At 41.8% G+C, this 25,751-nt stretch overlaps 1 protein-coding gene across 2 annotated transcripts in view; it reads right to left on the minus strand.

Annotated features, from left to right (window-relative positions):
• The window catches only part of FRMD4B (FERM domain containing 4B), a 286,248-nt gene that overhangs the window by 95,296 nt on the left and 165,201 nt on the right, over positions 1-25,751 (minus strand). For both annotated transcript variants that reach the window (XM_089519398.1, XM_089519389.1), the window contains 2 exons: positions 2,540-2,596; positions 1,485-1,507 (listed from right to left, as the gene is read on the minus strand). In XM_089519398.1, coding sequence (XP_089375524.1) covers positions 1,485-1,507; positions 2,540-2,596 — 80 coding nt within the window. The remainder of the gene's footprint in view (positions 1-1,484; positions 1,508-2,539; positions 2,597-25,751) is intronic.

A 25,751-nucleotide genomic window follows, 5' to 3' on the forward strand; every position in this document is an offset into this window, starting at 1 on the left:
TGAAAATACTGGCCGGGGGGGGGGGGGGATGGGGGACGGGGGACCAAGCAGCAAACCTTGATTTTGCCATTTTATATAAGGGACATCATTCTACTAAAACATTGTATTTAATGGGACTAGAGAATCCACAGATTTTGGTATCCATGGGGGATTTTGGAGCCAAATCCCAGTGGATACCAAGGGCCCACTATACAGTATTAAGTTTATGTTAAATTGTCATTTAAGTGTAAGTTAAATGTTTCCACTAAAAACATTACCAGAATGGAGCTAAAAATCATTGAACAGAATTCAACCCATTGGAACTACTGGCCTAAATTAAAAAGAGCCCCAAAGAAATAGCTGGGAAATGCAAAATCTCTTAGGTCTATTGTAGTGTTGCCAGAATTGAGCAGCCACTGGATATTTCATAAGAGAAGTAACAATTAAGGGTGATAACACCTACAAACAAGGCTGAAAACACTGGCACTTTACACTGGTGAAGTTAAGACAGTGAAAAGTGCCACCAGGTGGAACTCCACAACATCTTCTCCCTTACCTCCTGAACCCACCTTTAATTAGTTAGCTCCTGTCACTGGACAAGTATTACTCATGATGGACATGACAACAACTCCTATGTAAGTATGGCAATGCACACTAGGCTTCTATGTACCTGAAGTGTTTGTAGTTCAAGTCACACATTTTTTTCTTTGTGGAAAGGCAGGCAAGGAGTAAAACATTAACAGCTAAAACTAACCTTCCAAATATCCATTTGTTCAGTGAGCCACTACTAATTAAGTTCTTTGTCTCTCTGAAACACAACTTCCTTTTTATTTGTTTTTCCTTTCCTTCTGGCTTGTAACTGCACAAAGGTGGTTGGGTTTAACAGGTAGGATGGGGTCACACAGGGTGAAGGCTGTTTAATTTATGGATCAAGTCAGTGAGAGCTAAATCCAACAAGCTCAAAGTCTCTCCCAAGCTATAATACAACTGTCAGGTCAAGAGCATGATGGGTGAGGCCCCTGTGGGGTAGCAACAAAAGAAATGATGCACATTGATCTCCATAGCAGGCAGCTGACAAAGTTCATATTTTTGGACACAAATCAAGGCTATCCAAAAGTGGTGTCATTAGGAACACTGGAGGCTTTTTTTAAAAAAAAATAGAAAAAATAAATAAAGGAACTTTACTGCAGAGGATCCTGTTAGAAAAGGCTGCAATTGTTTACTCAAGTTCCACCTTATTAAAGATTAGCTCATGTAGGCAAGCAGGCTGTGGCACTCTGAAAGAAAACAGCTAGATTCACACCCATTCACAAAAGAATCACATCCCCGTGGCCCAGCCTGTCTGGGGCAGTGATTTCGCTCCAGTTACTGCACTTGTTTCACTCTCTCCTGCCCCAATTTCCAGTTAGAAAAACAACCAGTTCAATAATGGAATGCAAACTGAACAGAGCACAATCACCTTGTATACTAATATAGATATATATTTTAAAAATGAATGTAATTACCTTGAATAGTCCCCTTTAGCTTCCTATAAGTGGGAGAAATGAATGATGTTAAAATGCTGTTTCTTTTGAGTTAAATTTATGTTTTGCATAAATAGCAGCTTTAAGAAAAACCTAACCCACATCACTCACCAAACTCTGATCATTAGGATTTCATTAGTTTTTCCTAGCTACTTTAAAAAAAAAGACTGTTCTTGGAAAAGAATTAGCCTCAGAGAACCCTATGATAAGTTCACCTTAGGGTAGCCATAAGTCAGAAATGACTTGAAGGCACACAGCAACAAAAGCCCATCCTTGGTATCCTCAGCTAATATAGAAAGTGAAATCAAGGAAAGGCCAGCCTTAGGCTGAATCAAGTCTGGGTTGAATCAAAACAACACAAATGTTCAAATGTCAAAGCCATAATCAGTTTGCTGAGGAATTTTTTCAATGAAAATCAAAGTGTCCTGCTGAGGAAAATAAATAGAGGAAGAAATGTAAAAATGTGGTGAAATGCCAATAATGACAAGGACTGCAAACTGAAAAACCAACTGTGGTGTTTTAAGAAAGATGAAACTGATTCACAATGCCAAGGTTTTAAAAAATATCATTTTAAAAATGAAATTACATTTCAGTTTAGGCTTTTTGGAAGTGAAGAAAGAAGTTTAAAGTCTCTGCAGTTCAGCATCATCTTTTTCTCTATTTGAAATACTTTTTCCAGTACCCAAGACATCTACCTATTATTTGCATTATGGAAAAATACATAATTACCTTAGAAACATGAAGCAACAATTGATTCAAATAACTCTATCCACCTCCTGTATCCACCCTAAATGCATTTTACATCATAGTCCTCCTATTCACATGCATACATCTTTGCTTGCTTGGACTTAGTATAACGACAGATGTCCCAATTTGGACACCTGAACCACAGATTTATATTTGTTTTACTAAAATGCATACATTTGTAATATATCAAATACATGCAAACAACTACAGAAAAGTTTGGGAACTATAGGCATTTTAGAAAATACATTGCAAATTAAAATAAACACATAGTAATTTGGGAGAAATCTTACCTGTAAAATCAAAGCAGCTAATCTGAAGACTGTCTCACTTTCCACCTCAATATGCCCCTGTTCAAATAAGGAGGAAAAGTGTTTAGTTGACACAGCCAAAGTCGGCTGCGCTGGATCAATTCCCACCCCCCATTGCTGATGAATCTGTTAGTCTGTCACTGGTCAGCACCACTGGTTTTCCTTCAGTTGCAGATCATACCATTACAGCAGAAAGGGTGGTTGTAATTTGAGCTGAAGAGCTGGATAATAGAATAAGATTTAAAATGGACAACTAGAAAAGTCACTTTGCGAAAAAGAAAGGTGTGTGAGAAAAAAGAGGAAAGTTGACATGTGGATTGCCTGCAATCTCTGATGAATCACAACTTCCCCTTGTAAATGTAGTACATTTGCACCCTACAGGTTTGCAAGCTCTGTTGAACTGCACTGACTGAATTGAATTTTCTGCCAACACACTTCTGTCAACTGAGATTGCTCAGTTTTAAGTAAACACACACACACATACACACAGAAATCTGATGAAGTTTGACTTGGACGTCAGTCCCCACTGTGCTCAATGGGACAAACGTGCATAAGGCTTCATTCTCTTTTTTGGATGATGCTTAAGGGACTTGGGTTATTAGTATGTTTCAACATAGGAAGTAAAATTTGAATGAAAGCAGAACACATTATGTTGAGACATGTGATGAAGTTTTTGCAAATTAACTAAGATTAATAATACAGTACTTTTGAATGTGCAGAATGTCTTCTTAAGCCCTTAAACTTTTCACCTGCTGGATAGATTGCTAATTGCTAATTGCTATTTTACAAATGTTAGACAGAAGCTACAAGGCAATGAGCTGCAGTGGTTGCCAAGTGTTCACTATTTTACTCATTTGAGCAGTATAACTCCCTTCCCAGCAGGTAAACAAGACTCAGAACTGAATAGTAAACTTCAGAATATACCAAAATGATTTTCTGCTGCTAGTTTCTCTTCCAAGTCCAGTTTTACACCTCTCCTCGGCCAGAATTTAGAAGTCAAAAGCTGGCATCTGAGGCATTATGGATAACAGCATCTTTAAACAAAATTTCATGCCCCCTGTTGATGTTATATGTCTTCAAATCAGCTCTGATTTATGGTAACATTATCATAGGGCTTCATTGGCAAGGTTTATTTGGAGAAGGTTTCTCACTGCCTTCCTATAAGAGTGAGAAACTGTGACTTGTTCAAGGTCACCCAGTAGATTTCCAGGTCTGAGTGGAGATTTGAACCCTAGTCTCCCCGGCTCTTACTTCAGCTCTTAACCATTACACCATACTGGAGAGAATAAATTTCACAGAGTTGGATAAAGAGGAAAAAATGCTTAAGATTATGTTACGTGGGAGAGTACATGGTTGAATAGAAATATGCACCCAGATCTTTTCGATCCAAAGTCTAACATGCTGCCCACTTTAGTTTTCAGTATTTATTTCAGGTGGAAAGAGAAAATTACAAACATTGCCCATAACTCCATCAACGGCACATAAGGTAACTTATCCATTACTGAGAAAGATTTGGTTGCAGAAAATAAAATAGATACAGAAATAACACATCCCATCACACTAGATCTTGGAAACTAAGTAGAGTCAGAACTGGTTAGTACTTGTGTGGAAGGTCACCTGGAAATACCAGATGCTGAAAAATGTGCCACTATATATAGTCCTGAAAACATCAATCTCATCTGATTTCAGAAGCTAGGCAGGCTCAAGCCCAATAGTGTTTGGACAGGAGACCACCAGAAAATTCCACAGATCTACACATAAAGAATTCTGTCTGAGAGTCAGCGTCAGTCAGAGTTGACAATACTGGACTAGATGAATCAAGAGTCCGGCTCAACCTAAGGTAGCTTCATATGTGTAAACTGTATGAAAAAAGCTCAGGCTTGAGCAATTCCTATGCAATTCCTTGTGGATTTTTAAATATATAAACGGTGATACAAAGATTGTCGTAAAACATGTAAAAGTATTTTTTGATAATGTTGCTGCTGTTGCTGTTTAACCTTGGCACTTGCGACTCATTTCATGCAAACACTTATGTATGTATTTCACTTAATTGTCTGTGTTTGCCTCATATAATGTTCAGTAAGATATGGGCTAGAAAGGGGTGAAACAATGGGAAACCTTTATTTTCAAATGGAAAACTTTTATTTTTGAGATTTTCTGGTTTTGTTGTAAATAATGCTAAAGCCCAAAGATTTAGTGACACAACTCTATACAGTGCTTATCATTATGCTGAATATGTATGTAGTCTGTAAATAGTGACATATGGCCCCTCTCCTCCATGATGATCTTCTCTATATTGAGTGTCCACTATTAGGGGTGAGGAATGTATTTCCATGACATATTCCCCCTCCCCAACTATCCAGATTTGGCAGGGACAGCCCCACCTAATCTTCTGTCATTCCACTTTTTCAGATATTTTTAAAATGTCCCAGTTTCTCCCTCCTCCTCCCACTTTCCCACTTTGGCTTCAGAAGGGGGGTGGGGGGAGAAGAGAGAACAGAATCTTGCTTTGCCCATTAGGCTTAGGCAAAAGCAATCTGCTGTAACCTATTCTAGCTTGTATGTTCTTTCTCATTAATAACTTTTGTCATCTTTGCCAAACTTGGCTTGAACTCACATACCCCATTTTTCGTCTGTAAAACGTCAGAAGATATAGAATGTTAGTGGGGCTGTAAATCTGTTCTGTTGTTCAGCCTAACATTTAAAAAACAACAACTACCCAATGTGCTAAACCCCACTGCAATAGATTCAGAATATATGATATAATGTATTTTCAAGTTGACTTCAACTTATGTTGACCATATCATGGGGTTTTCTTGCCAAGATTTCTTTAGAAAAGGTTTGCCATTGACTCTGAGGCTGAAGAAGTATGACTTGCTGAAGGTCACCCAGTAGGTCTTCATGGCTGAATGCAGATTTGAAACCTCATCTCATGAAATGATAGTCAAATATTCAGGTTCTTCCGCATGTAAGACAGCTGTTTTAAAGTTAATACTAAGACATGTAGTGACAAATAGTGACCGAAGTGACAAATAAGCCACAAGCTGTGGCTGGTGCTTAACCCAGGAGAGAAATTTCTCAGAGCACAGGTTTAGAAAGGAATAGATACTATATATACTCAATTATATATCCACCTCATGTATAAGTTGACAGGTTTCAGGGCCAAACTGTGGATTTTTATATGACTCATGTATAAACTAAGGCTAGAACTTAGGGGCATGTAACAAAGGATGTAAAAGACAAAGCAAAGTAATGTCAAAAATCTTACAAACTTCCAGCAGGTGTAACTGTGCTCAGCCTAAAGGCTGGATGAATGAGGAAGAAGCTACAGTAAATGGTAGCTATCCAAAGCGTAGGGGAAGTGACCAGGCATTGGTGGAGTTAAGAAAATGCACACATTAAAAAAGGCTGAAAAGGCAAAGAAAAGAAAAAGGTGACCATGGGGTGAAGCAGACCAGTGGCTTGGAGTGGCCTCTGCCTGCTCCAACCCTGATCGGTCACTGATCTGCCAGGAACCACAGTGAGCAGACAGTCCACTCTCGAAGTGGACCGCCAACATGATCCCAAATGAGTTACTGGCAGGAGCGTTTTTTTAGTGCTCCTTTTGCTGGTGGCTTTGGGCCTGTGTTAGCAGTGATTTAGCCTTTAATTTTGGTGTGATAAATTTGCTTGCTTTTAACCCAGAAAAGCTGACATACACACAAATGTGTTATTCAGATTCTTCACAGCCCAATTCCTCTTGGCACTCCTTTGAAGTCAGGTGCCAAAGAGCTGCCATTGGCAACATTTTCCCACACAGGCATTAAAAAAGATCAGAATATAATTATTAAAACCAACTAAGGGCCAAAACAGACTGCCCAGTAAAGCCACCTTCCGGGCAGTATGGGGGCATGGCATTTAGACACTGCACACTCCCAAGATGTCTTGAAGCCACATAGCTGTTTAGACATGGGCAGCTTCAAGGCGCTCTGATGGTGCAGCGTTTATATGGCTGGCTTTAAACCACTGTGGGGCTGTAAAAGCTGGCTTTTCGCCAGCCGAAAAAAGAGCAGATCTTTGCTCTGATGAGTAGCATCAGTATTAGTATTGGCAGAGGTAGTCCTTTGGCATGGAAAGTATCAGAGGATGAGACGTATCCACATCATTCAAACATTCTTATAAACAGTTTAAGCATGACTTGAAAGAACATATGGAGAAATAGGCTGCATCGGCACTGCAGAAATAATGCAGTTCTACATTGTTTTAACTGCCATGGCTAATGATATGGAATCCTTGGATTCATAGTCTGTTGTGGAACCAGAGCTCTCAACGGACCTTCTCCGTTGCTGCTCCAAAAATCTGGAATGACCTGCTGGAAGAGACTCGCCAAATAACCTCCCCTGAGGCTTTCAAAAAGGCGATAAAAACAATTATTTTCCAGTGGGCCTTCCCAGACTGACCTTTGTCCAAAATAGAACAAGTCTGATTCTCTGATTAAATCTCATCACTGCCGCCATGTGTTAATTTATTTTAACTTTCTATTGTGATCTATATTTATATATGGTTTTATTGTGGTAATTTTATTTAGGAAGGGAGGGTGAGGGTTGGGGGGATTTGGGGGTTCATTTTGTTTGATTATTTAGTATTGTATTAACCTCTGTTGTTACCCACCTCAGTCCTCAAAAGGGAAGGGGCAGAATATAAATAAATACTTCTTCATCATCATCATCATCATCATCGGAGAAAGCTAAATATTTCACAAAACTACAAATCCCAGAATTCTATAGCAATGAGCCATGACAGTTAAAGCACTATCAAATTGTATTATTTCTAAGTCACTTCCTTTTAATAGTGTAGAAAGAGAATTTCATCCCCCTCAGTTTCTCAAGCTAAAGTGTTGCCATGATGAGAAAATCCACAGTGATCAAAACCCTCCACTTTCCATGCTACTACTGTCTTAGGTGCAGGAATCCCTGTACTGGTGTTTTTTTGCAAATAAACATTCCCAAGAGAAAGTTGACAAGATGGCATAACTTTCTAAAAGAAAATAGGTGCATATTTAGATATTCTGTAACCAGACACAGGAACAGCCCCAGGGACCATGTAGTTTGATGGCATCAATCCAAGTAGACATAAATTTAAAACTCAAGACACTAGTAAAAAGGTTCCATGGGAACCTGTGCATATTAATGCATAATGTAAGAGTCTTACGTCCATAAAATGGTCCAACAGATGGGAGCATAGGAGAAGCAAAAAGGAAAAAGGAGAAAGTCAAACTTAGGAGCCAGGAGGTCTTCTGACACAGGTAAGAATGGAATCAAGCAATTATATTCTTCACAATGGTATAAATCCCACCTTTTATTGTTCAACAAGCTGGTCCATCCTAGTCAGATATGAAGTATATATGTTCTATCACTTCATGCAGTTTGTAGGGTTTTTTAAAAAGTGTTCTGAAAAAAATCTCAGTAGTAATGGAAGAATACTTTTGCCCCAGACCTTTCTTTATCATTCCTTTTTGTTGTTTAAGATGCATGTTCTAACAGCCAATCATTCCACACACCCAGGCCTTTTATCTTTGTTGTGTGTCTTCAAGTCTTTTCCAACTTATGGCAACCAAACCTATGGCAACCCTATCACGGGGATTTCTTGGCAAGATTTGTTCAGAGGAGATTTGTCTTTGAGGCTGGCAGAATATGACTTGCCCAAGGTCAGTGGTTTCCATGGATGACTGGGGATTCAAATCATGGTCTCCAGAGTCATAGTTCAATGCTCAACACTACACTATGCTGGCTCTCTTTTATCTTGCTCTTTCTTAATCCTACTCACTCTTTTAGGAGAAGAAGCTTAAACAAGAGAGCTTTCCCATGATAACCTATATGGCTTGTGCCTTAAAAGGCTCAACGATCTTGACTCAGAGAGTCTGCACACAAATGTTGAGGATCACTTTGAAAACAACAAGATAAAAACAACAAAATGCCATTAACAAGTTACAGAATATAGTCCCACAAATTTCACTCTGACAAAATGCATATGTCCTTAGTAGCGTTATGGCATTTTAGAACTTGCTTTTAGTGACAAACTCTATCAGTTGAATATCTTCTTGCTTCATGGCTCTTAAAGGGAAAAAGACTCCTTTCTAAATAATGAGACCTTCACAAAAACCTAGTTATGTAAGTTATGTAAAAAGTTATGTAAAACCTGATTATACAAGTCCATGCTTCAGCCCATGATAAGAAAAACCATCCTAATACACATACTAATACTGCTTCTTATGAAGTACTTTTTGTAGATGAAAAAAAATCAGCAATGCCAATATGAGAATTATGATTAGTATCGTTAACATTGCACCTTCATTTCCAGTACATGTTTATAGACATAGGCCAAGTATCAGTGTGAATTATTGGGAAAGATAGCCTTCTAAAAAATATGCATTCATCCATAAAAATGTCCACATGCACAATAAAGTCTTATACCATTTAGTTTAAATATTTTAAAAGGCAAACCAAACAAAAACCCCAGAGCTCCTTGATTCAGATGACCATATTTGATAGGGAAGCACACATAAAACTCATAATTTTTATAAGGCAAATATTGTTCAAAAAAGGTCTCAACTGTACTAAAGCACTATTCTTCCACAAAACAGCACATTTAGGATGATGAAAGCTTTACAAATCTACTATAACGTCCATGAAAAGCTTAGGAAAGTTATTTTTAGAACTCCAATTCCAGAACCCCCCAGTCATCATAGACCAGGCGTCGGCAAACTCCAGCCCGCAGGCCGTATGCGGCCCGCGGAGGTGGCAGGACCGGCCCCAGCCCGGTCCTGCTGCTGTTGCTGCCGCTGCCGCCAAGACGGCCTCCTCCTCCTCCTCCTCTGGGCCTCCAAGCTGCCCTTGGCCCTTTAAGGGCGGCGGCGAGGAGGATGAGACCTGGCTTCATACTCCTCCTCCTTGCTGCCACCCTTAAAGGGCCAAGGGCAGCTTGGAGGCCCAGAGGCCTCCAGGCTGCCCCCAGCCCTTCTTCCGCGGCAGCGGGGGCAAGCAGGATGAAGGCAAGCCTCGTCTTCCTTGCCCCCGCTGCTCTTAAAGGGCCATGGGCAGTTTGGAAGCCGAGAGGCCTCCCAGGCTGCCCCCGGCCCTTTAAGAGCAGCGGCAGCGAGGAGGAGGACGAAGCTTGGCTTCATCCACCTCCTCGCCCTCTCTGCTCTTAAAGGGCCAGAGGCAGCCTAAGAGGCCTCTTGGCCCCAAGCTGTCCCTGACCCGTTAAGGGCAGCGAGGAGGAGGAGGAGGAGGAGGAGGAGGAGGATGAAGCCAGGCTTCATCCTCCTCCTCCCCGCCGCCGTGCTAAAGGGCCAGGGGCAGCTTGGAAGCCAAGAGGCCTCCAGGCTGCCTCTGGCCCTTTAAGAGCAGTGGGGGTGTGGAGGACCAGCCTGGTCCTGCTGCCGCCGCCAAGAGGGGAAGGAAGCCTTCCCCTGGGGCGGCTTCCCTCCCCTCTTGGGCTCCCAGGGCGGCCCGGGCCCCTGGCTGGAGCCTGGGGGGGAGGGAGGCCTTCCCCTGGGGGGGCTTCCCTCCCCTCTTTGGCTCCCAGGGCGGCCTGGGCCCCTGGCTGGAGCCCAGGGGGGGCAGGGAGGCCTTCCCCTGGGGTGGCTTCCCTCCCCTCTTGGGCTCCCAGGGCGGCCCGGGCCCCTGACTGGAGCCCAAGAGGGGAGGGAGGCCTTCCCATGGGGCGGCTTCCCTCATCTCTTGGGCTCCGAGGGCTCCTCCTTTCCCTCTTCCTCCTCCTCTTCCTCCTCTCTTCCTCCTCTTCTTCCCTTCTTGTCTTCCTGTTCTTCTTTCTCCTCTTCTTCTTCTTCCTCCTCCTTTCCCTCTTTCCCTTCTTCCTCTTCCTCTCTTCTCTTCTTCTTCCCCTCTTGTCTTCCTCCTCCTTCCTCTCTGCCTCTTCTTCTTCTTCCTCCTTCCCCTCTTCCTCCTGTTCTTCTTCCCCTCTTCCTCCTCTTCTTCTTCCTCTCTTCCTCCTCCTCTTCTTCCCTTCTTCCTCCTCCTCTTCCTCTTCCCCTCTTGTCTTCTTCCTCCTCTTCTTCTTCTCTTCCTCCTCCTCTTCTTTTCTTCTTCCTCTCTTCCTCCGCTTTTTCCCCTCTTCTCTTATTTTTCCGGAGGAAGGCCTGGGGCTGCACGGGCCGAAATGGAACCCGCGGAAGCGGCCTGCCGCCTCCACGGGCTCCCCCACGGCCCTTGCGGCCCCAGGCCTCTCTCTCCGGAGGGAGGTCTGAGGCCGCACGGGCAGAGAAGAGGCCTGCAGAAGCGGCCTGCCGTCTCCGCGGGCTCCCCCACGGCCCTTGCGGCCCCAGGCCTCTCTCTCCAGAGAGAGGCCTGGGGCCGCACGGGCTGAGAAGGGGCCCATGGAAGCGGCCTGCCGCCTCCTGGGCTCATCCACGGCCCTTGGAGCCCTTTCGGCCGAAGGGAAGAGCTGAAGGGAAGGGCCTGGGACGGGTGCCCAAGCCCTTCCCTTCGGCCTCCCTCCCCTTCGGCCGAAAGGGCCCCTTGGAGCCCTTTCAGCCGAAGGGAAGGGCCTGGGACGGGTGCCCAAGCCCTTCCCTTCGGCCTCCCTCCCCTTCGGCCGAAAGGGCCTCTTGGAGCCCGTTCAGCCGAGGGAAGGGACCGAGGAGGAGAGGGCGGGCACATGCCTCCTCCTCCTCCCCGTGGGGCTTCGGTGGAAGCTCCACCCCCGGTGTGTGGCTCCACCCCCAGAGGGTGGAAGCTCCACCCCGTCATGCGGCCCCGCCCACGGAAGGTGGAAACTCCACCCCCGGCTTCGGCCCCCTAGTTGTCTGAGGGACACCAACCCGGCCCCTGGCTCAAAAAGGTTGCCTACCCCTAGACAAAGGATAGCCATAGTCAGCATAGCTACAATCCAATAAAGTAACTTTTCCGGTTCCAGGCGAAACCCCCAAAGCTTCATGTACAATGTATATTATACCAGTGTCGCATGTGATAAATGCACACACTTCTATTCTGCTATTTCTGTTTGTGGCAAATAGAACCAGCATGGTCTAGCGGTTTGAGCCCTGGACTATGACTCTGGAGACAAGGGTTCAAATCCCAGTTCAGAGATGGAATCTCACTGGGTGAATTTGGGCAAGTCATACTCTTTCATCTGCAAAGGATGCCAATGGTAAACCCCCCTCTGAAGAAACTTGCCGAGAAAACCTTGAGATAGGTTCACCTTAGGGTCAAAATAAGTTGGAAACAACTTGAAGGCACACAACAACAAAGATTACCTGTAGTTGGTTATAATATACATAGTTTCTATGTAGGTATGGTCATATCTGTTTTAAGAACCTGTCGTATGTAAAAAAAAAATCAGTGGAAACAAGCTGTTTTCAGCATGGGCATCTGGTGGCTTTTATGGGGCTATGGACTCATGTAAAGATTTAAGAGGGGAAATCAACTCCATATGACTCTGCCACCTCCAACTTGACCAGTCTGTAAGAGATAAGAATCTCTCACTTACACTCAGGGAGAGATGGTTTTACAAAGAAAGAAAAGTTTTATTCTAGTCAGCATTTCTGTAGATTCACTCCCTTTCCTTGATTTAATATTTTGCTTGTAAATAGTAATTTGGAGTTCAGTGCGCCATACTATTTACACATTTATTCGGCATCCCCTTACAACAGCCTTCCACCTGGACTGAAAACATAAGCCTGTATTAAGCATGCAAAGAGCACTGGTAAGCTTGACAGTTCAGCACATAGCAGCCTTATAAAAAATTCAGTGGATGACAGACAAGAAATCCCAGTGCTGTGCTTACCTCAAAACAAGATTTCATCTCAAAGAGAAATAAATGAATAAAATATCAAGCGTCATCTTACACTTCCTATGTTGGAACAAACAAAAGACACTTTCGGGTATAGGCTAAAGGAAGATTTTTTTTTTTAAGAGAAAATAGTAAGAAGCTCTACCAAGTTAGATGCAACAAACTCTCCAGATTTGAGTTTGTTGATTCTCTTCTGAAACTATCTTAATAAACTGAAATAGAGAGAAGATAAAACTGGACAAAAATGGGCACATGATGGATATGTCAATATATTTTATTGACCAATTATTTAATAACCAAAACTAAATGTAATAACTAAATACTCAATTGAAATTAAAATTTTACAACCAGGAGAAAACAAGATTGAATACATTTAGGTGGTTTTTGTCCATCTGTTCCACAGGCTGTGTTGGATGCAACACTACTAGTATGACTGGACAGGAAGGTTTCTTACCAAAAGTCAGTATCCTAAAGAAAAGGAATAGTACTTCAGGAACTGCCCGATGTATTAGTACAATTTATAACAATAAGCAACATTATACGTCCTCCACAAAGAGCTCAATACTTGTTTTTTGGAGTATCTAGTTCAGTGTTGAATCTTCTGTGGTGTTTAGACTTAACTGTGGTTTCTGAAAACAAGCCACCTTTCTAAATGACACAGGAAATGGTGGCTAAATGTTGGCCAGGATGCAAAAGGGAAAAGGGGAATGCACAAGCTTAGATGGAGACTACAGAGCAGAATTCACAGGCCAAAAGGCCCGTGTTCCCCTCAACTGTTCAGACAATGCAGGTCAACAACCGCAAGCTGGCACTGGCCAGGCTGGATGCTGATCCGGCAGTTCAGGACCAACCCTTGCCCCAAATGCCATTATCCCAGTCTTTTTAACTGGGTGTTTGCAGTCATCTGGCCACACACCCCATTACCTGCCACAGCTGTCATGTTCCCTGGGAAGAGCCAAGTCATGGCCTATGATGTTGGGGGGGGGGGGGGGCTAGTGATGTGGGTGTGGCTAGGTGTCCCTTTTCTGTAACTATGGTCCGCAGTGGGGCCTTCCCAGGGAATGTGACAGCGGCACCAGGTAAGGGGTTGCATGGCTGCAACAGCGACATGGGTGGATGTGTGAATACCTGCTCATTGCCACATTGGCCTGGGGGCAGAAACAGGTCAGAATTGTGGGCAGGATACCATGAGGTTCGCCTGTGGCATATACATCCTACTGATCTGTTTTCATAATGTTTACGATTATATCCAAATTTTGTAAATCTGCTGGAAAAAAATCATCAGATGGCTGCAAGATAGAGTGCACAATATGATTCAGAACAGAATAAACTTTTACTTTTTAGTAGGGATATTTGAGGCCACTGAATCACTTTGTGGTGGTTATTTCTTATGTTTCCAACATAAGCTGATAATGCTATTTGTTGGTGAAGTTATCGGTTTCATGGCTGTTGCTAGGTTTCACTAGGAAATAAGGGTTACAATAAACACACCACATTTCTGTCATATGTAAAGAACCCTCCCTGATGTCATATCCATTTCATGTTATATTTGCAGTAGGATAAGATATGCCTAATGCTTCTCCATAAACTAGCATCAACACATCCTTCAGGGCTACCGGTGTCCACTGGACTATACCTTTTGAAGCAAAGAATTTAAATATTTTTGCTGACATACATAGTTCTGGAAGGTTTGTTGAACTCTGGAGTTAGTGAATCCTTAAAGGCTCATCTAAAGAGTTTGCTCAAATAAATAAAGGTCAATGAGCACTAATTAGGCATTAAACAGAATTAAGACCAAGGCTGTTTTTCAACCATCATGTTCACCTCTGATAATTTGTGTGAAAACAAAGTGGTGTACTTATTTTAGGGTCCAAATTGTTTGAAAAAGAGAAAAATACCAGATAGATAGATAGTAAGAATTTTGTTGTTCTCAAGTACCACAGAGCAGATGATGGATTTTTACCGGCTGCTATCCATTCTATACTTTCCCATAAAGGGCCAATGCATTTGCTATTTCAGAAACCTCAGCATTTAATGTCTCTCCTTCTTTGTGTAGTTAAGTCTCTCTTGATTTCCTTTTCTGCAGGACTTCTTTTTTCTCCTTGCAAATTTGAAATTTAACAGGCGAAATAATGAATTGGCCAAGGAAAGTGAAATGCTAATCCTTGCCTTTCAGTTTTGTACTTGGGAATAAAACAGAGGTGTAACATGGAATTATGAAATCATAAATCAAGTGAACACATATACATGAACAGCAGCTGGAAAAAGCTCATTTCCCTCCTTTTTCAAGCCTAGCTTGAGAAGACAAAAAGCACAACCAATTAATCCATGTTTACTTTCACTGTTACTGCGATATACAAGTAATTTGGTCTCTGGTACAAATGTAAAATAAGACTGCTCTGAATAACCATTTGAGACCACATCTCTTAGAGGCAGAGCTAACTAAACCACTTTGCAAAAATGCCAGCTTTCCAATGAGCAATCCAAGTAATAAAAATATAAAAAGACAGAACCTGAGCCTGCACAATAGTGTTGGCATCTTAGAAAAGTCAAAAGTTCATGTTCAAAATCTGGACTAGCACAAACACCTCTGCAACAGAGGTGATATTCTGTTCTTCATCGCTGGCTAGAAATGTGTTTATAATGATCTGTCATGGAGCCCTGGTAAATCTCTGAATTAAACATTTTGGAGAAATGGTAATAGGAGCTTTGCTGTGATGAGATCTCTGCCTGTACTGCAGCCACTCACTCACAAACCACAGGGTTGTGAGTTCAATGCCAGCCAACTCAGCCTGGTATCCTTCCAAGGTAACTAAAATGAGTACCCCAGCCTGTTGTTGGCACTTATATTACACACTGTAAACTGCTTAAGGACTGTTTAAGTGCACTGATAAGTGGTATAGAAATGTATTTGCTATTGCTATTGCTATTGCATCTTTTCCCCCTTGCAATATTTTGAGATGGAAGGCTTCCTACATATTAGCCATGAGAAGGCACTGTGCAGCTATTACATTTGTTCCCTCCTTAACAGATTCTTCATAGCCAGAAGATGGAAACAGTGGAAAAGCAAGGAAGCCCCTGTAAAATTCAGGGATATAATAAAATAAGGGTCAGGTAGAGAAAATCAGGGAGATATTCTGCCACAACAGTAGAGACAGAGACAAAGGGTCTCAATACAGTAAGGGAAGGAAACTGGCTGGGAGAGAAAGTGTATTGCAGAATGTAGAGAGGAAACTGAGAAATGCCTGCAACCATTTTATTAATGTATCCATACCCCATTTCAACTATTCTACCTATGCTACATTCTTACTAAATGTTATTCAATAAAGTTAATGTTTATTTGTCATAACAGAAGCCTCTGCCCGAGTGAATTCTAAACCACATAGGCACAGACAAACACACTATCTAAGATATTAAATTTATAAGAGGAAGACACTTGGGGTCCTACAGCTGATACATTTAGAGAAAGTGTATAAAGGGTAGAGGCTGGGCAGGTGTCATTGTCAAGGGGCATTCTATAAATGAGAAGTAAAAGGTAACCTCAAGGCACAGAAAGGTGGTCACATCACAATCGTGGTTGATGATCTTTATATAAAGATCTTTCTGTCTGTTTGTCTGTCATCCACTTGTGAAATTTGTTGAAGACAATAAAGCAACTGAGCAAAAGAGTTGCAAAAGAGCAACAGAGTAAAAGAGCTAGAATAAAACAAACAACACACGGTGTATTCTCAACAGTGAACGAAAGTATTCTCAACAGTGAATAAATATCTGTCACCATAGTGCCTGGGAGATTCCAGAAGTTGTAATCCTCCAAAGTAACTTTTCCAGGCACTAGTTCTTGTATATACAGTAAAAATGATTTCACACTCCATAATGCCATATGATTCTATGATTCTATGCTGAGGTCATGGCTTAAAAGCCTCAATATGGGCTATGGTGCAATTCTGGAAATGAGGAAGATATAATTTCAGAAATAAAATAAAAATGTTTATTTAATGACTCAAGATGTCTAGATGGAACAGAATCATGTCATATATGTGGGAGAGTGTGTATTAACATTTTGTCCTTCTCAATTATACTGAGGCCTAGACACATTGCTAGAGGCCTCTGAAATAGCAAATTGATAGATATTTCCAAGCAAATGTGTTCAGAGTTTGGGATTGTGCCAGCCATGAAAAGATCTCAGCAAGCTGTATCTGCACTTTCTCACCTCATTTTCAGTGCTAACCCCCCACTTCTCCTCCTTGTCTTTTGAAGCATGTACATGTTCTATCTTTAGAAACAGAAATGATAAATCTAGTCTGCGGCAATGTATATTTAAGTAGTCACAGACAGAAACAGAACACCCTTCAATCCAAGAGAACACGCCTCTCTTCCAGACATGAAATGGGGGAATTGTGAAATGTTTGTTGTAAAACCTGCAAGAGCCCTTGCCTTTACAAACTGGCAGGTAGCCAGACATTGTAAACATTTGAAGGCCAGCATTTGGGTGTTCTTTTTTCCCCCTCTGCAGTGCTAACTGCAAAATGACTAGGTGTAAAAATATCTCCACTTTTTTCTTCTCTATGAGCTGTTTCTTGAACAAGGAAAAAAGAATAACTAGAGTGACTGAAATCTGTAGTTAATCAAAAGGCCTCTTTATTGATGTTTGTTAAAGTTTGGCAACAACAGCAGGTCAAATAGATGTCTAGTGGCAGAGGCATATAAAGCAATCCTGCACATAGGCACTGAAAGGATTTTTGAAAAAGTTTTCAATTTTTTTCAAGTTTAATTTTAGTGATTTTCTAGCTACAGAATTATGATGTGTTATTTCCCAATTTGGAAATCAACTCTAATTTGGAAGGCTCTGTTCCAAAACCTCTCTTGAGAAACGACTCCAGAGAAAACTACTAAGACCCTACAGACTATGTTATAAATACCATCCTAAAATGTTCATTTTTAAAGCAGTTTAGTATATATTGATATTCACAATATACAAAACGTAATGTATAAATTTAATTTCCCCAGTAGAATCCTTTGTCAAGATTAACCAGGATATTCCTTTCTCACTGGAGACTTTCAAAGCCATCATTAGTCCCAAGAGTACCAGCTGGACAGTACACTGTATAATGTAAAAGGGAAGTGATAGAAAAGATTGCAGCTTCCAGAGCTACCTTTATTGAACATATCCTAGCAATCCTGTTCTACAGCAGACAAGAAAACTTGGTGTGTGGGTATCTAAAGCTCATGTGAGCAAGACTCAATGCCCAGAACCATTTCTTGCTGGTTTGCCATCCTTAAGTGAAACTCTCTCTGTTTTTTTCTCTTTGCAGTAGCAGCTCACTCTCAGCCTGGGCTCTCCAGCCTTGCTTTGTTGTGTGCTTTTGTGATAAGCTGGCCTCTGTGACCTGAACTGCTAGAGGTGGGCTCTGGGGTGGAGAGTCAAGAGACCTACAGTTTGTCAGCTCTAAGGCAGCAAGGATGGGAAATGGAGATATTCTGCCAATCATCTAGAATGGGGAGCCCAAGAGGCAAGGGACAACACGACTAGCTAGCTGCAGTCATGTCTAGGCAAGGAAGGAAACATTTGAAAGTGAACGAGAACACAAAACTTACTTTTTAATCTTTTCTTCGATTTATTAACATATTTATAACCCACCCTCCATCCAGGGATCTCTCCGTGAAAAACAGCATCAATGTAACAATCAAGGGATCAAGGGATTAAATTATTGTGTTTAAACACCAGTAATTTAAAACAGTGTGAAATCATTTTTAAAACATACCAATGAAGATAATCGTTGACTAAATGGGAATAGAGGACATAATAGGCAAAGAGATTCATTCAGCCATGTGTGTGACAGGTTTGCATATAGTCAGGTAGTCTTAGGGTGCATCTGCACTGTATAAATAACATGATTTGATATCACTTTAAGAGCTGTAGCTCTATCCTATGGAATTTGGTATTTGTAGTTTTACAAGGTTTTTAACTTTCTCTGTCAAATTGTGTTGATGCCTCACAAAGCTATACATCCCAGGATTCTGTAGGATGGAGCCATTGCGGTTAAAGTGCTGTCAAACTGCATCATTTCTACAGTGTAGATGCACCTTTATTATCAAAATCCAAGTGTTCCTTTGCACAAGAGCATCGCTATTTTATGTTTGAAATGCTGGTATGTGATATTTGTGATCTTCCATTATCAGTGCTTTCACTGTTGCAGATAGTCTCTATTATTTTCCACAGGGAGTGACTGTGCCACAACTCACATCAACATATCCAAGTTTCAGGCATAACAGTGTGTGGGGATGTAGGCAGGTGAGAAGCTTTTTTTGTTTATTTTCTGAAGGAAAACTGATACATGATGAACAGCTGTGGCAGAGAAATGCCTTGCAAGAAAAAAAACAGGTTCATGAATAAAGTGGAGTATCATGGGATAGCTACCTGGCCACAAGAGTATTCAACACTAAGAATGTGGCAGGGAGAGGGAAATAATGCTATAGGGAGTTGGTTATGTAAGCCATTCACTGTCCTATCCCCATTTCCAGAAAGTTTCTTTATTGAAGGGGTCTATAATTTCTTATTGGTCTTGCTAGCCAAAATAAACATCACAGTGACCAGGACCCTACCTCTTCTCTTGTCACTGAGCTTTCACTCCACATCAAGCAGAAGTTAGAAAAGTGACTTTCTGGATTGTTGTTGTATGCTTTCCAATTTATGGCAACCCTAAGGTGAATCTAACATGAAGTTTCCTTGCAAATATTTGTTCAGAGGGGGTTTGCCTTTGCCTTCCTCTGAGACAATATGCAATTCTCAAGGTCACCAAGTGGGTTTCCATGGCTGAGCAAGGATTCAAAACCTGGTCTCCAGAGTGGTAGTTCAACACTCTGAACCACTACATCATGCTGACTCCAATCTGGATTATATCTCCTGAAATTCCCCAATCAACAGGGCCTTGTTAGGTGGGAAATTCTGGGAGTTGTACCCCATCCTTTCCAAACTCTGGTCTCAACACCACATTAGACACAAGTGCTTGCTTCCTCCTATCTCCAAATTTGGAGATTGGGGGATAGCAGAGACTATTCTTCTTTGACAACTGTCAGTTTGCCTTAGTCTTTTTCAGTAGTCAAAGAAGGAATTTCTATCATTTCCTGGCCCAAGGGCTGGGGTTTGTTATCCTCACCAGAGAACAGAAACATACTTGGCATGGCAAGCATAGCAGGTAAAAACACAGGTGCCTGTTTTTTCAAGGTGGTTCAAATTCAAACATGAATAGGAACATTTATGTACTTTAAATGATGCAGAGACTTAACACACACCCTGACTGCTGCCATTGGATGTAAGAAAGACTACTTCAGGAAGAGCAGGCAGAACTTACTATTCCTCAAACAAAATGGAAAATGGGAAGTAAAACTACATAAAAGGAAGCACTATGCAGCTGCCAAGCTTTTGAGCAATGAGAACTGTGTGGTCAAGGGAGATGCCATCACACTTTCTTTGAAGGCTAATTAAAAAAAGCCAAGAGAAAATGGGATATACAAACCATGGGCATTGGTACAGGTAGTCCTGCATGTACTGCACTTTTTTCATGTATAGTTAGGAACTTGCCACACAACGCTGACTCCTGAGAACCTCCACGTTCAGTGAAAAAAAATACAAGACATTACTAGAGCTGAAGATTGACATGTGGGCTACTTACATTGTTCCTCATCTCTCCTAGTCATGTCCTCTATAAACACGTAAGCTGTTCAGACAAGTGTGTATGAATTATATTAACACAATTCAATTTTAGCAAAGGATGTAAGTTGCTTCAGTACAACACTTTCCCCCTTTCAGGATGGGATGAGAGGAGTAGAAACAATGTTATTTGGCGGCTTCTTGTAAGTAAAAATAATAAGGGGCTCTGACTATAGGGAATCAATGGGATAGTTGTTTGTTGAAGTTCCTTCCAGAAAGAACCATAGGGTGAGGTCACCATCCAAGCCCTGCTTTCCTCCTTCAACCACAACCTCCTACCACCATAACCTTCAACTCACAAAAAATATTTCATACACCTTAACAAAGATTGTGCCAGAGAGAAACACTAAGAGTCATCAAGAAAAGTAAAACAAGGTGCAGCAATCCAAGCTGAGTTAAGCCATACTTTCCCCTTAAGTCTGCATATTATTCAGGATTTAGGGGGGGCAGTGGTAGAGGAGAAGGCATACTTGTCATAGTAGCAACCCCCTGTGCTGGAACAGGATTAGGAACTACTGAAAGTATTCAGTTTGCTTTAAGTGGCGTTTGTGTGCAGAATGCAATTGATGTTCTCCTTATGCCCTGAGCAAAGAGTAAAGCAAGTCAGGTGGAAAGTCAGGTGGAGATGAAAACAAACACAGACTGAACTGTGCAGGCAGGTTTGTCCTACAGGTGTGTGAAGTAGTGGTTTCACTTGGAAAGGACTTGTGTAATGTTCCTTGTTAAGAGTCCGCCCAGTGTCGAAAGACAAGCCATTGGAAATATGACAGCCCCTGTTTGAATAGAAGTCTTTGGCTAAAGTGCCATGGTGTGCAAAAATAAACATGAGCAAGCAGTCACAAAGACAAAATCCCATCACTGAGTTTGATCTGTCCAGCGTGTTGATCTAAGAAAACCAAAACATGCTGAAAGAAAGAAAGAGAAAGGCAGGAAAGGGAGAGTAGATGTATCCAGCAGGGTATTATTAAGTTATTTGGTCCCCTGCCTATGCTAGGTATTCAGCTGCACACTATGCCTGGAGCAAGGGAGTTCCTGGACATTTCCAGGACAAATGGGTCAAGTAATTGACGCCTTGCTCACTCCAGAAGCCTCCCAACCTGTTAAGGGACTTTCTGGAAGGCTGGGGACACTTGAAAGGGTACTTTGCATTACAGACTGATGTTTCAGCAACCCAAACTAGAAGCCTTGCTGTGTTATGGATATGCACAAAGAGAGACTATAGTATTCTTGATATGGGGGTGCATTTTATCTCACCAGCAGTGTGTGTTAATTCCCCAGACGTTTGCATTACTAACATTAAAAACACCCATTGTTCTGAAGGGCTGGTGTAAGGTGTGGTGGCCTAAATAGAGTAGGTAGCCCTGGGAGATATGGTAAACTAGCACTAGACTAAATGTATGTTGTATGTTAATGAGGATCTAAGCTTTATTAAGGTCCATGTGCTTCACCTATGCTCAGAATGGAAGTGGCAGTCTTTAGGCACTCAGTTCAATGGGACTCAATAAATATGCTTACAACTGTGGTCTCACAGAATAGCTCCATACAATCCCAGTTACACTAATAGTGGTGGTGGTGGTGCGGCTGCTGTTCTTTACAGTTCAGGACCATGTGGCTCCATTTGTAACAAAAATAAACATGTGAAAGAGTAAATTTGATTTGCAATAATTTTCCAAATAACATGATAACTTTATAGTAAAATCAAATTACATATACCTTTTGAAGTTAACAGATGAATTTCACTTCTTTAAAAAAAACTGGATTTTTGTTTGTTTGTTTTTCTCCAGTTCCAAAACCCTCCATATATAACACATTTATTTGTATTTTAATCTGGCAGTTTATATTCACAACTCTTCATCAGTTTTTGTTGAAGATTTTCAACTCTGTCCTCCCCTTTCCCAATTCTGTTCTTTCATTTGTTCAAAATCTATTACAGCGCTCTCTTTTCATGATCATTTTTCAACTGCACTGCAGCACTAAAGTTATCGTGCATTTGATTGTGTGCAGTTTTTTGGGCCCTTAATGACGAGAAGCAAAAGCCTCATAAAGTACAAACAGTGAAAGAACAGTTTAGTTATTACAGGAAGAAAGCCATTAGTACTCTAAATAGGACTCACAAAGTATGCTCTGCCAGAGCAAAAAGAAACAATGTGATAAAAGGAAAAACATTGGTGCCTAAAAGCTATTGATTAGTAGATCCATTGCTATTCCACAAAAGAGGCACAAAAGCAGATCCATTGATAACTTTTGAATGGTGGGTCAACAGACAGAAAAATCCAATTGATTCAATGGGACTAGTTGGGACTAAAAATAGGATTCAGACCAAAACATGCTGACACAGATATGGACAAGCCAGGAAGAGAATTGTTCTGTACCAAGAACATCAGTCTGTAATGCAAAGTACCCTTTCAACTGTTAAGTCCCTTAACAGGTTGTGAGGCTTCTGAAGTAAGCAAGACGTCAATTACTTGACCCATTTGTCCTGGAATTGTCACTAACACCCCTGAAATGTAGCTAGTCTTTGCAGCTAAATGTCATAAGCCATAGGGATGGTGTGGCTCTATCTACCAGCCAATGAAACATCCATTATGATTTCGGTACCAAGAAGTATGTACCTGAAAAGCCTGTTTTGGAGCACATTTTAACATGTGATCTCAAAGTTGCAACTTAATACACACAATCCTTTCCTTCAACAGTGTTTAGTAACTGAGTTAATCTAACAACTACTATTGATCTAGCCAGGTTTCTGTACCACACCCTGCTATATGAGCATCTATACTTTTGGTCTCCTACATTCCTGACCCAAGGTATTTGTGTGAGTTGCCCAAGATTTTTGATAGAGTACAACTATTTCTGCTCCACTCTTTAGGTAAGCTTTACATTCCCACCACATTTAGAGGTGATAAGAAGAACTTGACAGCTGTACACTACATGAATATAAGGAGATCCTAGGGCCAATTGTTAGTCCCTGCTATGGTACACGCACTGAATCAATGCAAACACCACTGCCTTAAATCCTGGTTTTGGCAAAAATGTGGAATATAAATAAAATCAGATACAAAAAGTAGGTTCCATTGATTCATTGGATCTACTCTATTTGGGAATAACTACTGGATATAGGAAAATAATAGCACCAGGCAAAAGGAATATCTGAAGTTTTTAAATTAGACATATTTTATATTGCATGGATTCCATGGACAGGTCTAATTTTGCAACTCAGTTTGTAACATAGAGCAGCACAGCTTGTGACAATGTCCAGTAGAACAGGATTTGGCAGAAAGTAGATTATGATCTACTGGCAGATGTTTGAATAATTTACAATAGATTGGCAAGGGCTTCCAGTTCCCCAAAATGACAACAAAACTTCTCCCCCTCCTCCACACCTTCTAAAATATAATTGCTGGAATGGAAGAGAGCTGTGGGTGAAGGGACCATGAATAGATTTTATTGCAATAGTTTTGTGAGCTCAGTTGTGCAGATGAAAACAAACTCTTAGGCTAAATGTAGAATTCAAAGATAAAGTCATGTTAGTCTGGAAAATCAATATTCAAAGGGATCTACCAACTACCAGCATCTTTCTTTCAGTTAGTCTCAAAGGTGCTACATGATCCCTTTGCATACTAGGCTAAAGGGGTTCTCAGAACCACTTTTATTACTTAAATCTGAGAACCAGAACTACCCACCCACCATTCTGAACCTTGCTCTGGTTGGTGGATCTCATAGTTCTAGAAAAACAAAACAAAAAGAGAAAAAAACCCTGCAATACTAAAGTCTGTCCATCCCTGCAGTAGACTTTTTATAGCCTAGGACTTTGCTACCACTACATTTTTTCCCCACAGAGATACTCCTAAGATACACAGGCATGTGCTACCTCTTCCCAAAAATAGCATAAAACTAGAGTTATTGGTAAAAACAATAAACTGTCTTGTCCATGCTCCCATTGTTTCTTGTACTATTTAAAGATCAGCTTCAGAGATGACTGTACGACCTGGCATGTTTTATGGATGATGGAAGCAGATAATCTTTATTGCTGATAAGGTGCAGGCTATTGGGACATTTCACGAAATCCAATTCTAAACACAAGCAGCTTTTCATGTAAATTTTAAATCATTGATATACAAGCATTAAGTAGAAACAGCATATTGACCAACACATTTTCATCTTGCCTAAATCTGAATATCCAACAACAAACAAAAAGCATTTATCATTGTTGTCCTGAGATGCTGTCATTTTTTCCACTTTCCCCATTTTTTTTGTGTTGTATTTTTTAACCGCAGGGTAGCTGCCTGTTTCCAAAGCTTCCTAGAGCAGAGGTGAGAACTATGTAGCCAGCAGAGCCTATGGGGAGAAATGATGGGGACTTCAGTTCAAGACTATTTGAAGGGCCACACAACACCCAATGATGCCCTAGTTGTAAGAACAGCTCCTTCCCTCTTGGGCTGACAGGCAGGCTCAACAAGAAACCACTGCCTGGCACCAGTTATCCTGATACCAATTAACACACACCTAGTAAAAAGAAAATGTTGTTCTCAGTCCTGAGTGCTTACTACATCCATACATCTTGAAACCAATCACAGATGCACAGTATTTAGAATGCCACATCTGTACCTCACTGTCATCATAGCCAGTTGTCTCAGGATTAGTCTGTGAGTGGCACCCATGACCTGGCATAATGACAGCAGCAATGTTTATGTTTTGAGAGTTTTCGCTTTTCTTTGCATATATAAATATGTATGCATTCATTTGTACACACACATGGTGATCCACACCCAAATGTTTTAGTAATTCATTCACATTTTCCTTTCCATCCTGTTCTAGATTTACACCCTTGACTGAGGGGGGGGGGGAGGGGGGGTTGGGTGAGCAGTTTTTGTGTCTTGTAAACTTGTCCTGACATTTCCAAAAGCCATATCTAATAACAGTTTAAATGTTTATTAAAAATGAAAATATGCTGTACATACTGTGTTTGGAGGACTCCAGTTTGCCTACCAGCAGCTCCAAAGCGGCTCCGGAGGGCCGAATTCAGGTCACCTGGGAGGAAGGCGGAGCGAGGGGCGTGTCGGGGCAGCGGCACGCTGAAAGTCAGCTCGCTGGACTCCTCCTTCATCACGCCTCCTTTTTGCCACCGGACCTTGTGCTAGGGGCTGTGCTGCTGCCGGGCGGCTCTCTCTGGGGTGTCGGAGGTGCGCATCTGCGCACTGCCCCAGGGAGGCCGCCCACGGACTGTGTTTGGAGGACTCCGTAGCTCCGCAGCTGCGCAGCTGCACAATTTTGGCTGCGTAGGGCTGAAGGAGAGTGTCCATGCCAGCCTTAGAGCAGAGGATGTCTGCAGTGTCTGACCTCTGCTCTTTCAGTTGCTGGGAAAGGGGAGGGGGAGGATATGGACGTGGGGAATGCTTTGGCTGGGGAGGAGGAGGGTAACATCTGCTTGAGCGGAGCTCCTATTGAGGTAGTGTGGGGCAGGGGGAGGTATGGCGGTGGAAGAAGGGACTTGCGTTACAGAGGAAGGCGAGATCGATGCGTCATATCTATCTCCCCTTCCTGTCCCTCTCCCAACCGAAGGGACCTGAGGGTCACTCCAACCGTGCCACAAACCCTGTCGCTCCTCCTGTGCAATGCCAGGTCGATTAACAATAAGACCCACATAATTTACGATCTGCTAGAGGACAGCAAGTGCGACCTGGCTTGCATTAC

Source organism: Sceloporus occidentalis, unplaced genomic scaffold, assembly GCF_023333645.1.
Source record: "Sceloporus occidentalis isolate IW3139 unplaced genomic scaffold, rSceOcc1.0.p SCAF_1, whole genome shotgun sequence".
Lineage (NCBI taxonomy): Eukaryota > Metazoa > Chordata > Lepidosauria > Squamata > Phrynosomatidae > Sceloporus > Sceloporus occidentalis.